The following is a 14,588-nucleotide window of genomic DNA, read 5'->3' as shown; positions in this document are numbered from 1 at the left end:
TAATAAATAAAATTTCTATCCAAACATTCAAAAACGGAATGGAATATTTAATATCTTTATTTTATGAAAATTAAACATATATAATAAAATGAAACAAAATAATAAAATAAACGCTTCACACTCAACGGCCCCCAGCAGGATTTTTTTTTCTGTGTCGGGGGTCCGAAAACACACAATGCACAAGCACAAACGCCCAGACCATGACAAAAATCTACATGGCCAATACATTTTTATTTTGTCGTGAGCGCTGATCGAACCTGCGACCGCTGGCGCAATAGCCAGAGTTATGACCGCTGCACCAACGCGCCGTGGATAATACATAGCAAAATACTAAAATAACCATTTTTTATCTACATCAAGCCATGAGCAGGCTGAAGTTAACAAATTTAAAAAGATTCTGTTATTCTACTTATCCCATCTTTACCCAAAAGAAAAACATACTATCAATAAAAGGTGAGTTCCATACCAAAGAAACTTTAAAATTGACAATGACTGGGGAATCATTGCACAGCGTGAGAGTCTTATATGTCCTTGTCAGCAGCCGCACTTGACCCCAATGCAACACGGCGGGTGCGCACGTCACTATAGGCCGCACGCCGCACCCCGAGATACGACATACTTCCACTTGCTCCGTGGAGCCGAAAAGATTTAACCTTGGCCAAACAAATACTTTTATTTCTTTTCATGAAAATGTTGCTGACTTGCCTCATAACAATTTTTTTTTTTTTTTTTTTTATATCACTAGTTCGGCAAACAAGCGTACGGCTCACCCGATGGTAAGAAATTACCGTAGCTTATAGATGCCTGCAACACCAGAAGCATCGCAAGCGCGTTGCCGACCCAATCCCCAATCCCCCCAGGAGCTCTGGTCACCTTACTCACCAACAGGAACACAATACTGCTTGAAAGTAGTATTATTTAGCTGTGATCTTCTGTAAGGTCGAGGTACTACCCCAGTCGGGCTGCTCCATATTTTGAGCAAGAAATTCCTGCTGTGCCCTACCTCAGTTGTTACTTTTTTTTTATTAGACAACTTAGCGTAACAAACATTAATTGAAATGTGTATCATTCTAAAATTAGATACAATATGAGGGCTACTAAAATGTAGTAGTAATGCTATCCACGTAAAAGTGTTTCGCAGCAAAAGAAAGTTTAAAAGAAACCTCTAGCCAATAATAATCCTAAAGGCTAATAACAGAAATTTTTACCAACTTTTAGATATTTTCAAATAAATATTACATTAAACTTTGGACATAAACAAATTAATTTACCGAACAACATGTTTTTGAACTCCGAGAACGCTCGTTTTTATCGCTACAGGTAGAACAAGAGTACTGTTTGGCTTAATCAGTCCTTCTTTTAATGCTACATCTACCTCCAACGTGGATTCTGTCTAAATAGTTCAAAATTACTTGTATTTCACTTAGTTAATAATATATTATACATATCTGCCTTTTTATATAAAAATCACTTTAAAGAGATTTTAAAACATAATTATGAATACATAAAAATGATGCAAACTTTACATTTAAGGTTATTTTATTTATTAGCGAAATGATTAGTGATCAATTGGAATATATTATTTTAGGTTTTTGGATACTTAATGTTATGGAAGCTACCAGTAAACTGTACCTCAGATTCATCCATTGTAAAATATCCCCAAAAATCTTTACATATTACATGAATCTCCTGCTTGTAGGCAAAATCTAGAAAACACGCTCTCAGTTTGATCTCCGGAGCCGGAGTAATAATGGGTATGTTGGCGTTGAACGTTATTGGAAGAACTATCGGTGGACTATCAGATTTATCCAGTTCCAGTTCAAGAAAGGTCTGATTAGCTCGTATTAAGTTAGCCGTCAATGTTACCTACAAAATAAACATAGGGATATTTTTAGTTGCACATCAAAAAAAACATTACCCAGCAATATAAGTCCGTCGTTTAAATCATTTTTACATAAAATATTTCATACCAAGTAAAACTATTGACTATCAAAAGTAACACCACAAATATTTCGAAAAATAACATCAATAGTTGCTTGTATTTTTTTCTCACAAGGTAGACAAAAACAAAATATCAAATATACTGTTTGCAAAGCAAATTAATTATTCTTGCAGAAGATAGGTATAAATATAGTTGCAGCATATTTCCAATTAGCGTATAAAGATATGCTAGCATAAAATATTTAAAATTCCAAATGCGTTGTTTGAATAAGTGGATACGATTGGATCACTTTTGACAATTACAAATTAAATTTATTCTTTTGTAGTATTCTTCAATCTGTTCTTCTGTCACCTGCTCTTACAATTCAATAATATTACAGATAAGTATGCTAGTATGCTAGTATTTTCTTACTATTCGTATACTATTTTATAATTCATTGTTGATAGTAAGGTTTAATAAGTAATTATTATTTTGTTTTTTTTTCAAATAAAATGCTGTTCCACTTAGATAAATTGCAGTTTCTGATAAAAAAATAGAACCAAGGGTTCTCTATAAAATAATGATGTAACAAGCTTACTGTGTGCTCGGCATTATTAGAGGTACGTTCATTAAAAAGCTTTAAATTTAAATAAATAGCGATTTATTCACCTCGAACATTAATTGTTGCTAAAATAATAATATTTGTTTTAAAACTGATTTGTTCTTAGTACAAAATGAACATTTTTTGATTTGCAATTAAGTACCATCAATAAACAAATTGGACGATTCATGTAGAGCATACTAACTAAAACTTAATAAACGTATATCTACTTTTTGAAGTAAATAAAATATTCAATTATTTTATATTTTTCAACACCACGTAAGTTTTTTTATGCACGTATGTTTTTAATTTATTGAAATGCTTCCTTTTCTTCTTTGTTACCCTACAAGTCATCTACAGTAATAATCTCTGCAATTAGAGTCTTAAAATTCAAGTCCCAAAAATTTTAAATTGTGTTATATTAATCATGCACCTGACATTACTTTAAAATTATATTATTTACTTACTAATTATACTGCAAATTTGTCCGTATTAAATTAAAAAAATCTCAATAATTAATATTTAGTACCTGTAGTGAAATGCTAGATTCAGGTGCAATACTGATTTTATGTGGTTCGATATCAAACTCTTTTGGCCACTGAGGTAGCGGTGGTTTAGGTTTGTCAGCCACAGAATAATCTCTTAGCGTGATACTTCGCATTTCAGGCCCGTCTGAAGATATCTTCACATTCGCGTCAACGTGAACAAGGGATTCATTTATAACATCCAGTTCTAACGTTTTAGGTACACCTAATTACAGAATTTTATTTTCAGAATAGAATTTAACAAAAAAGTTATTACTCAGTTCGCCGAATTATAAAATAAATAAATTTATAAAATAAAAGTACTCTTTACTTAACCTTACCTTTTTTCTTTACTTAACTTTACCTCAACACTTACTTTTACTATTTTTTTACGCCTTAAGGTTGACTGGTAGATAAGGCTGTACGGCCTTAAGTCCGCCTTTTGCGCAACGTGCTATCTTGATGTGTTGTTATGTTGTTTTTTTTTTTTTTTGGAGTTGTGTAATAAAGTTTGAATAAATAAATAAATAAATAAATAAAAAGTAGCCTAAGTCACTCCTTGGTACATCAGTTATCTGCCAGTAGAAGTCTCGTCAAAATCGGCTCAGCTGTTTTAGAAATTAGCCGGAACAAACAGACAGACAGACAAAAGTTGTAAAATATATTATTTTGCTATATATACCTGTGTATACATCCATATGCATTTAGTATAAAGCGGTTATTTTAATATTACAAACAGACACTCCCATTTTATTTATTTATATAGATAACTTCATTATTCTAATAACGATTTGCAGACTTCAACTCAAAAGGTTGAGCAAAAAGCCAAAGATCTTCTAATGAAACTCTACTAATTACTCCTAATTTCGTTTTTTTAATTTAATTCGGTTCTTATTTTAAGCGGACATTTATCTTTAAAACACATATGGAGAAAATATAAAATTACAGTAAAATACAGGATATGTGGAGACAAACAAAATTTATATTTTGATGTTATGTATATTCACCACAGAAATCTAAATAATATTATTTAGATTTCTGTGATATTCACCGACTTACCAAGACTAACATTTCCAAAATCGAGGCAAGGTTTGCTAAACATCAGTGAAGGATATACAACAACGCCCCTGAAAAACATTAAGCGTTAGAAATAGTTTAACAAATCTTAATATGCCCGGAATAGTGTGAGAGGAATAGTGTTTGCGAAACGATAATTTTGGCAATATTCGCAAATGTTGACGTGTAGGAAAAACTTTTTAAATCTTAAAATACACCTCTATATGTCTTAGATACTCCAAGACTGAAATCTCAGGAAATTCATAGTACTATATTGAATAATTCTGTTATTAATTAAAAACGAGTATGCTTTAGATCACACCACTCAAGTAAAACTTTTTTAGCTTACTCTCCAAGTCAAGCGTCCGTAAAGAAGTTTGATTTTAAATATATTCTTAAAAATCAATAACATTATAATGAAACAACGTTTTCGGATTATATCGCGGCTTATTAAGTTAAGGATACTTAACAGCAACTATTATCTCCCGTGACCATGGTTGCATTAAAGTATCCAAAACATCGGGAATCTAAAAAACTTAGTAAACCGCGATGAAATCTGAAAAAAATGTTACATTATAATAACTGAAATTCGAGTAAACATTAGAAAACAATAAATCAACAACATTTTAAGCAATATATATAATAAGTTTCAAACAAGAAGATACATTCCTAATTTATTATACGTTGTACTTATTTGAATATTGTATATCTTACTTTAAATAAAGTTTTATAACAACATTAGTTTCTCGGATAGCAAAATGCAATTCTTCAAAGAATGGTCCTTGATTGGAGTTGCAGAATGATATAACAAACATTCCTTTATCACCAGGTCGTAAGCAATGAATTTCAGGATTACAATTTATAATGCTTCCGAATAAAGGAGCCACGTGTTTATAAACGATCACCCCGTTAATATGACCTATTAAAATGGAAAATAATATGATTATGCACATTTGTTCATTAAATTTACTATGCTTAATCTTAGAGATTAGGATATCAACGGAAACGCGTTCGCTAAAAAAATATACTTATCAATCATTCTTAAGAAACGATATTTTATTTATTACAAAACTGCGCTGCTTAATTTATTGTTTTTTTTTTTATGAAAGGGCTAAACATAGAGATTGAATCAGACCTATACATCGCAGGTGATATTATATATGTCTACAACATAGACAACAGAAACAGTCAACAGACACATTAGAAAAGTAGCGATAAATTCTATCACTGGCGAAACTGCGATATATATCTAATTTATGCGATGTCCTAATTTTAAATAATAAATTGGACTTTATTGGACTAAAAATACTGTACAATTTCATAAGCCGCCAAACTGCGTGACAGTTTATCGGTAAAATATTATTAAGAGATTAATATTAAGAAACATATGTATATATTTATATATGTCATCACTTCAGCCTATCGCAGTCCACTGCTGGACATAGGCCTCTCCAAGTTCGCGCTAATTTGCCCATAGTCACCACGCTGGGTTGATGACCACAGTTTTTTAAGTTCCAAGGTAAGTGGTGAGGTGGAAGGTAGTGGAACTGTGTTATCCCTTAGTCGCCTCTTACGACACCCACGGGAAGAGCATAAATTACACAATATGAGCTAATGATAAAATGATAATTTTTTTGTAGTCTACAATTAATATTATGCAAATCTACGTAACCTTTGTTCATAGCAACAATTTCATAATTATAAGTTTTGTTTATATAAACCCGGTCCATATCAAGAGTTTCCAAGTTCAGTGTTATATGAGGTGGTAGCGAGGTACCGACTAATTTTAGTGGTAGGCGGTCATTTACACCATCCACATCTAAATATACCGTCGTCTCAAATTCTCCAATTTCTTTAGGTGCAAATGTGATAGTAACTTCCGTTGTTTTATTTGGCCATAGCTTTCCTTTCTTAAAATAATGTATTAATGTATAATGTAAATTAGTAAAATAATGTATATAATCTAAAAATAATGGTCGTTTCATATCTATTGTGTCATATTAACAAATGTTTTACTTGACGTTTGAACAGTTTAATTTAGTTAAGTTTTTTTTAAACATCATATTTTTTAGAGATATTACAAACCTCGCTACTTACAATAGGTACAACAGACATGTGCGTATTCTGAAATTGCAAAGATTCGTCCGCAACTAAAGCCTGTATCTCATCGTAGAATATCCTCGTGTACACTCGCTCGTGCTCAGCACTGGTCAACACATCGTAGTGAACCAATTTGTTAGACTTGGCCGACTCGCTTTGTTTGAAATTGTAAAATATTGTAGCCAATTTGACTTTATCTTCGAAATCTATATATCACAAAAGTTTTTGAGTAATAGTTAACCACTTAACATTATTAATGTGCGTAATTCGTAGACCTGTTACGTTATAAACTGCAGTCTACGAATGTTACGTGACGCTCATTATTGACCTTTCTACTGTTTTTTGTAAAGTATAACACCTATTTTAAATCCATAATACCGATCATGATTTGGTCTCAAAACGGTGACAGTTATTAAAAAAAAGTATATAGTATACAATCAGTCATCAGTGAATTTAGTTTGATTTTCATCTATTGGACATATTGTGTTTTTGTATGATGACGTAATTGCATAACTTTTCAGAAAAAACGATCTAAGATTTTTTATAAACTCATATTTGTTATTTAATTTTTAATACACGTATATTCAAAATATTCTGGATGAAATATTTCAAACAAATAACTCTTTTTGTTTAATGTGAAAAAACATTATACTTTTAATTTTTACAATTTATCTGTAATTTTAAGATAATAAAATTAGTACATATTAAAAGAAGGTCAAAAAGTGCCGAATTGATGGAAAATAGGTGAAAAAATTGTCTTAACAATTTCTATTACAAATGAGTTAAAAAAATATGACTTCTAACCATTATAAACGCTGTTGTTTTTCATGCACATGTATGTTAGCGTGTGGTTAGATTTATTAATTATTTTAAAAGTCTGCTGTCTTGCCATCGTGTTATATGTGTCGGGAAATCTGACGACTTGCTTCTCTAATTCTACACTTACAGTATACGATGAACCCGACACTTTTATATCAAATATTTCACCTGGTAAACACAATAATTAGTGCATTTACAAATTTAGTCATTTTATTTATTCGACAGTGTAAGCTAAAAAAAATAAGTTTTATGTTAGCGATAAAATGTTTTCAAACTCTTATCTATATTAATATTATAAAGAGAAAAGATTGATTGTTCGTTTGTTTGCATTGAATAGGCTCCGAAACTACCGAACTCATTCGAAAAATTATTTCACTGTTGGGAAGCTATACTATCCGCGGGTGACAAAATTAGGGGAAAAAGTTATTTTGAATTTTTTGTTAAATACCCATGGAAAGCTGGGGTGGGATTCTAGTGGTATAATAAATTAGTTTTATATGCCCACGCCCAACTAAAATTATTAATCGGTGGCATTTTTAACAAATTAACTGTTAATTTGTTTGTCTTCTTAAACATTATTTTAAAATTTTCTTAACACTACTTTTAGAACAAATTAAATATGCACAAAAAAAAAGTGAGTAAATATATCAGAAAAATAAAATACAAACGTACTACTTCTTACTTATACGATCTTTTTTGCAATTTGAATTACATTTTTTATGACTTCAATACCCAAAACGCATACAATATAGGGGAAAGGCGTACAAAATTTTTTTTTTTTTTTATTTATTTATTTACAGAAAAAAAATAGATACAATTTATGTGATAAACAGTGCAGCAAAAACAATGAATAGTTTAACAGTGCACTGTGTTTCTAAAGTAATAATACTAAAGTACATACGATATTATATACTAACATAAAAAAATATGATATAAAGCTATACAAATATAGATTATTATACATGTGAATATAATTGGAAAGAAAAAAAATAACATTAAGTGGTTAAAAAATAGTAATAATCATAATAAAAATAATAAATGCGGTCATGTCAATCTCTCTCTTTAAGTTGGTCTAAAAAATGACATACTAGTTACTAAATCAGGCATAATATCTTTATTTATTAATCATTTTCAACCTTTCATATATATATTTATAAATTCTTCGGTTCATTACCTAGTTAGAGTTAGGGAGATCAATCAACTTAATGCAATAATAAAATAGTTATTAAGCATTTCATCTTAATCATCAAGCAGAATTGGGAGTATCTTTTGTGGGTGTGGATTTTAATGAAATGGTTAACATGTTTTACAATTTTTTGCATGAAATTATTCGGGGATGTATCCCATTACATAAATCAAGGTAATAAGATGTTTGAAAGAAAAGTATACTTTAAGACATGGTTACAAAAATACAGTAATCCCATGAATCACCTTCAGCTAAAATTAGTTAACTGTAAGCGTTATCAGAAACTTGCCATCTCATTGTATAATACTTATTTTGAATACAAAGAGTGAAAATCAAAGAAAATCTAAAATTGTTATGTACGCATACAGAGAAGAAACGTGGTGGTACTAGTGCTTACCCTAAAAGTATGACTGACGGATTAAGGGTATTATCGGATAGCGTTGAAATATCCAACCTATTCGCGGACTAAGGACTACTTTTCTTGAATGTTTTCCGCTTAATTGGAAAAGGACGTCACATGCTCAGATGATTTCTTAAACTCACTGCGCAGCAACAATCAAGTTTTAGACATACCGAACACAGGTTCAGGCTTAAAGAATTGTGCGAAAGAGACTAGAGGGCATTGACTGTAGTAAGGGCGCTGTCTCTAATAGGATTTCACCAATTTCCATTAATTCCTGTGTATCAGCTCTTGCACTTCTCTGTCGTCGGGTATATTTTTTACTTGGATTTTTGCATGTGGTGTTACCCTATAAGTGGTTGCTGTATTTGTATATATATGATATATATACAAATATCCATAATAAATAAATAGCCATAAAACCGCCTCTTGTACTGCTCATTCTTAAGTTGATAAGATTCAAGCTCATTCTTAAGATGATAAGATGTACAATAAAGAATAAATAAATAAATAAATATATTCTTAATGCTAATATAATATATAGTTAGATCTTTAAAACTATGTAACGGATTTTGATGCGGTTTCAATAGATGAAGTGATTAAAGAGGAAGGCTTATATGTATAATACATGCATAATAAAGTAGAGAAAATCTGATAATTACAGAGGTTTCTAATGTGATGTCATCTCTCATTGCAAATGCTGGCTGAACCCTACGAAATAGATCAAAATAATGTCCTACAGTATTGTACACCTTAAAAAGTTCTACAAAAAAGTCCGCGATGTTATATGACTATCTCTTAGGAATAACCCACAATAACCATTTTTTTTTTCTTTACTCTTTACGAGAAATAATGGCTTACTAGCAAGACCCGTTGAATTATTGCACTAAATAAGTAAAAAATTTACCGACCGTCAACCATGTTGACGTTGTTTTAAAATTAAAGACGTCATATATATAATTTTAATAATTAATTAATATATAAAAACAAGAGCAATAGTAAATTTTTTAGTTGTGGATGCCAGTTGAGCAAGCAATTATCTATAAAATGATATACTTTACGTAGAGTAATTACTCTGTGAGGTTTTTTTCTAAAAAGGGAGGCAAACATCTTAACCTTAAGCTATGTATTCATTAGCAACATTTAACGCGTAACACATGACGCTCAACATTCATTTCAACATGTCGAGCGACGACGCGGAACTTTTGCTTAGCAACGTTGCCTGTCTAATGGATGGTTCAGTCACTAACAACATGTCGCCTGACGAGCTAGTGTTGGTCTCAGCTGCGTTTTTTATAATATCATCGCATAAAAAAAAGAGGAAAAAACGTTGGTGGGTTAGAAATTACTTAAGAAAGTTCCACGTCGTCGCTCGACATGTTGAGATGCGTGTTAAGCGTCATGTGTTGCGCATCAAATGTTGCTAATGAATACATAGCTTTAGCGTATTAATGTATATGATTTACGAAGCGATTTTAAGCAATACAGCATTAATCCTTGTCCAATTGAGTACCTTAAATGCATTGTGCATTAGGATCAATACGGACCTTAACAGCATGTAATTTTAGTGAATATTTTCGAAGATATTACATATTTAAAATGCAGGGACCTAATTTGATTATTAAACTGCATTTATAGTAAGTACATTAGGTTGGATAGAATAAGACTAAAACCATAATTTATCAATTCAAGAGTAACCTTTAATGAAAAAATGTTTGGATTGACTAATGACAAAAAAGCTGTAAACGTTACATATGAAGACATTCTGTAGTATATTAAGTATCAGAATTTCACCAGTGCGAAACCGGGGCGGGTCGCTAGTACCTTGTAAATAAATAAATAAAAATCCAAAAATTTAAAATAAAACCGTTTTGTTCACCCTGAGTCGGTAAAATGACAGTTTAATAAATTGTAAACTTCTTTTATGTGTACAATAAAGAGTAAATTAGTATTTTTATTATTATTATGTTGTTAACAAAATGGCATACCAACTTTGTGTTAAAAGCCAATTATATGCAGAGTTTACTAAACCTACATAAACACAAATATATTTTGTCTTTTGAGGAATATCTGCATGTGATGCATGAGCCCATCTTTTGCAGCTCATGCACTTTAACTAAACCTCTTTTGGCTTAGACCTTGAATAGCAGTCATCGTAATATATTCAAGGAAAATCTTGATCACCAGCCAGCTTGATTGTTATTTCGTATAGAAGGGAATTCATTTTCACTGAAAAAACCTATTTTTTTAGCTTTGTTTATTTTATTGTCACAGGTACAGAAGCCGATTTTTCCTCAAATTTGGTACTATCATTAACTACAAAATTAAATAATATCATCCTAATATGTGGGTAACACAAAAATAAAATCGTACAAACTACAAAGTTGTTGGTTTCTTAAGTGCTTCCTTTTCATAGAAGTTTTATCCTAACCCTGTCGGTTTCTTTTTTAAGTATAGTTGCGGGGTATTTTGCATGTACGACGTACTATGACATTTTTTCCTACCAAGCACCATGTCATTTTGTTCATTGTATAACCTAGAGTAAAAATAAACCATTACACATAGTTTATTTTTAAAAAGAAATTAACATAAAAATACATACACTTGCGAAGAAAAAATCAATGTAATATTCCAATATGTGTAAACTCAAGATTTCAAAAATCAAACCATCACTCGACTGAATGGATGCGTCTGGCGACCTCTACCTTATTAATATGACTGTATAATTTTATAGAAAATACAATTTTCCATTTTACCCACCTATATAATTTTGTACGCCTTTCCCCACCAAAGCACAAGAATAACTAATTAAGTCACTTTGAATGAATAAAATAAAAACAAAATTATTACGTAACCAATTTTTACATATATACTACGAGCATGATAACCAAAATTTCCACAGCGCGTTTTCGTAGCCGCATACTACTGGTAGAGTTTAATGCAAATTTTATGTCGGCTGTAACTTTAATTTACCTATACGAGATCTAATGAGGAAACAGTAAAATACAGAGTTTAACTAAAACGTTACCAGTTTCAAAAACAACGTTTATATTTCCTTGTGTTTCACCAACATGCATCGTTTTGAATCCAACTCTGATATCTATTTTTTGGTTTGGATTAACATAAGCTGATTTGGGTTGCACCGAGAACGGACTAAAATGAAAAAAATATATTGAATATTTAATTTGTTAAAATAATGATAGTATAGTTATAGTTTTTTTTCCATTATGAAAAAGAATAATTTGATTTCTAGATAAAAACGGAATGGAAAGAATTTGTATACGACAAAATATGAACAAACATACTAGCTACTAACTACACTAGATTTTACGAGACTTATTTTCTCTCATAGTAACCCAGTCTTTTTTACTGGACAACTGTAGTACACAACAAGATATTAAGACTGGTAAAATCTAATATATATAAATCTTGTGTCACAATGTTTGTCCTCAATGGACTCCTAAACTACTTAACCGATTTTAATCAAATTTGAACACTGTGTGCAGTTTGATACAACTTAAAAGATAGGCTATATTTTATTTTGATATATTATGTTATTATTCAGAAAAGAATAAGGTGATACGAAGTTCGCCAGGTTAGCTACTTTACTATAAAAAGTGTTTAGCATATCAGTATTTTGAAAATAATGATCAAATGCCTACCATTGTAATGATATGGTTATCTAAATTCTCAATTTATACAAAATTCATGTCTATAATTGAGTATTAAATCCATTAATCAGTCGGGATTATTTTTAACACTTCGCACCCACTATAGCTATCTTTAATACTTTGTATCATACAAACCATTTTGTGCGAATAGTAAAACCCGCAGGTACTACTCCAATATTGTGGATTGCCAAAAACACATTATTCTCAATTTTTAGTGGCACTTCAGGTATTTGCACGTGGTCCGGGAAATCGAATACCGATCTTGGTCCCATAGCTAGAGTTAATATAATTTACGGTTAAAATAATTTTCTTAACTATCAAAAAATAAACTGACAAAAATTAAAGTACGGCACCAAAACTAAATTCAAAAAATTTATAATAAAGTGAAGATGCAAGCAAAATTTTGATGAATGTGTAGCAAATCTAATGTCTTTTATTATTTTTTTTTTAACATTAATAGTGTCTCACCTATCAAAGGTAGGACATACTGATCAACGTCTGTATAAAAACTGACTTTATGCGTGTAGTCTTCGTATTGAACTGGTTGGAATGTGACAGCGAATGTCACGCTTATTCCAGGAGCGAGCCGTGACAGAAGCTGCCCCCCACATGGTTTTATAGAAAAATACGAAGATTCCTTGCATACCATATTTAAATATGTTGGAGCCTATGAATGTGAAAGAAAAGTAATAAGATTTATTTATTTGAAAAAAAAAAACGAATTTCCACGTTTTATATATATTTAAGGGTAAATAAAATATTTAAGGCATGTGGATAACCAACAACTATACCTAAATATTAACTGATTTGATAATGATTGAGATTGCTTGTGGCAGCTTCAGTAGACATAATGCATGGGATGCGATGCACCCGGGTGCCGGTTCTTGCAGGCCGCCGAGAGCCGCACGCAAGGATACAAACGCGCAAATCGATAGATATCGTTGATATTTGTAATTAACGAAATATCGATATTCGACGTTTATTTTACGATATTCCAAGTGTCATTTTATAATACTTTTCATAAAAAATTTAAGCCGAACGTTTAGGCTAACCTCTTTTTTTTTCTTAAAGAAGGCGCTAATTTAGTTAACGAAGCTAAGGCGTATTGAATTGCACCGGGCCCTACACATCGGCTAGATGATTGATTTCTGCCGCCCCTGAATATTTATCCCAGTACATTTCAATTTCCATAGTAGCCACAGTAATGTAGAAATATCAAAATAATTTTACCTTACATATATTCTTTACAGAAAACTTGGCAACTATTTTATCGTTTGGTTTAAAGTTCTGAAATATTATTATTCTTGGTGTAAACGATAGAACCACTTTGCTGTTCGTTTTGTCACAACCTACAAGGTTGTCCACTACAATAGTATTCAAACTTTGTAAACGCTCTTCAGTGGACATACTCATTTCCTTTTTATATTCTGATGGAATAATCTGTACAATATATACGAATATTAATAGGTTTACGTTCTTTTATTATATTGTATTATACATTTCGCGTTTCGTTAATTTTACTAGTTAAAATAATTTTATAATAATTGTGTTTGCAGGCAAAACGAAAAAAAAGCGACTTCAATTACCTATATCGACAAGTAATAAAACGTAGATAGACGAAAAAATAGTCAAGTAAAATACGCATTATCAAAGATTACTCCAAAAGTTGTAATCAGATCTCGATGAAATTTCTTTGCTTTTGATTAAATTAAAAATCATCAAAATCGGTACACCCAGTAAAAAGTTATGCGGATTTTCGAGAGTTTCCCTCGATTTCTCTGGGATCCCATCATCAAATCCTGGTTTCCTTATCATGGTACCACACCGGGAATATCTTCTTTCCAACAAAAAAGAATTATCTAAATCAGTTTATTAACGACGAAGTTATCCCCAAACATACATAAAAATAAAAAATAATAAAAAATAATAAAAAATATATACGGTCGAATTGAGTAACCTCCTCCTTTTTGAAGTCGGTTAAAAATAAAGAATTGCTATATCGTATGACAGACGAAAATTAAACCTAAACTAAATAAGAAATTTGTACACGGCTACTTTAAATAACATCAACAATATTACTTATAACATAACAAGAAAACATATTACCTAGCAAATTAGAAATAATTTTTGTCTTGTTTTTCAACCCCTTCGCTACATTTTTAGCAAATAAAAAATCTATGCAAATTCACTTTACGGGGCAAAAACTATGTGCCAAATGCATGCAATTTAAATGTGTTCTTAAAGATTAATTTATTGGCAATCTAAGATTGTTTTTGTTTATGTCTACACATGAAGACATCGTATAATGAA

At 30.9% G+C, this 14,588-nt stretch overlaps 1 protein-coding gene and 1 long non-coding RNA gene across 2 annotated transcripts in view; both read right to left on the bottom strand.

Moving 5' to 3' along the window:
- LOC123668055 (hydrocephalus-inducing protein-like) overlaps positions 1-14,588 on the bottom strand; it is a 53,106-nt gene that overhangs the window by 38,271 nt on the left and 247 nt on the right. The window contains 13 exon segments of the mRNA XM_045601851.1: positions 467-653; positions 1,272-1,393; positions 1,633-1,866; positions 3,052-3,272; positions 4,106-4,173; positions 4,817-5,021; positions 5,775-6,012; positions 6,200-6,408; positions 7,007-7,189; positions 11,636-11,760; positions 12,414-12,552; positions 12,747-12,945; positions 13,509-13,718. Coding sequence (XP_045457807.1) covers positions 467-653; positions 1,272-1,393; positions 1,633-1,866; positions 3,052-3,272; positions 4,106-4,173; positions 4,817-5,021; positions 5,775-6,012; positions 6,200-6,408; positions 7,007-7,189; positions 11,636-11,760; positions 12,414-12,552; positions 12,747-12,945; positions 13,509-13,718 — 2,340 coding nt within the window.
- LOC123669605 lies at positions 10,850-11,413 on the bottom strand. The gene is made up of 2 exons (XR_006745777.1): positions 11,368-11,413; positions 10,850-11,143 (listed from the first exon to the last, which is right to left on the bottom strand). It is a non-coding gene; the product is annotated as an uncharacterized LOC123669605 (long non-coding RNA).

This window comes from Melitaea cinxia, chromosome 3, assembly GCF_905220565.1.
Source record: "Melitaea cinxia chromosome 3, ilMelCinx1.1, whole genome shotgun sequence".
NCBI classification, from domain to species: Eukaryota; Metazoa; Arthropoda; class Insecta; order Lepidoptera; family Nymphalidae; genus Melitaea; species Melitaea cinxia.
The sequence above is the reverse complement of the archived record's forward strand: the minus strand, read 5'-3'. Positions and strand labels throughout refer to the sequence as shown.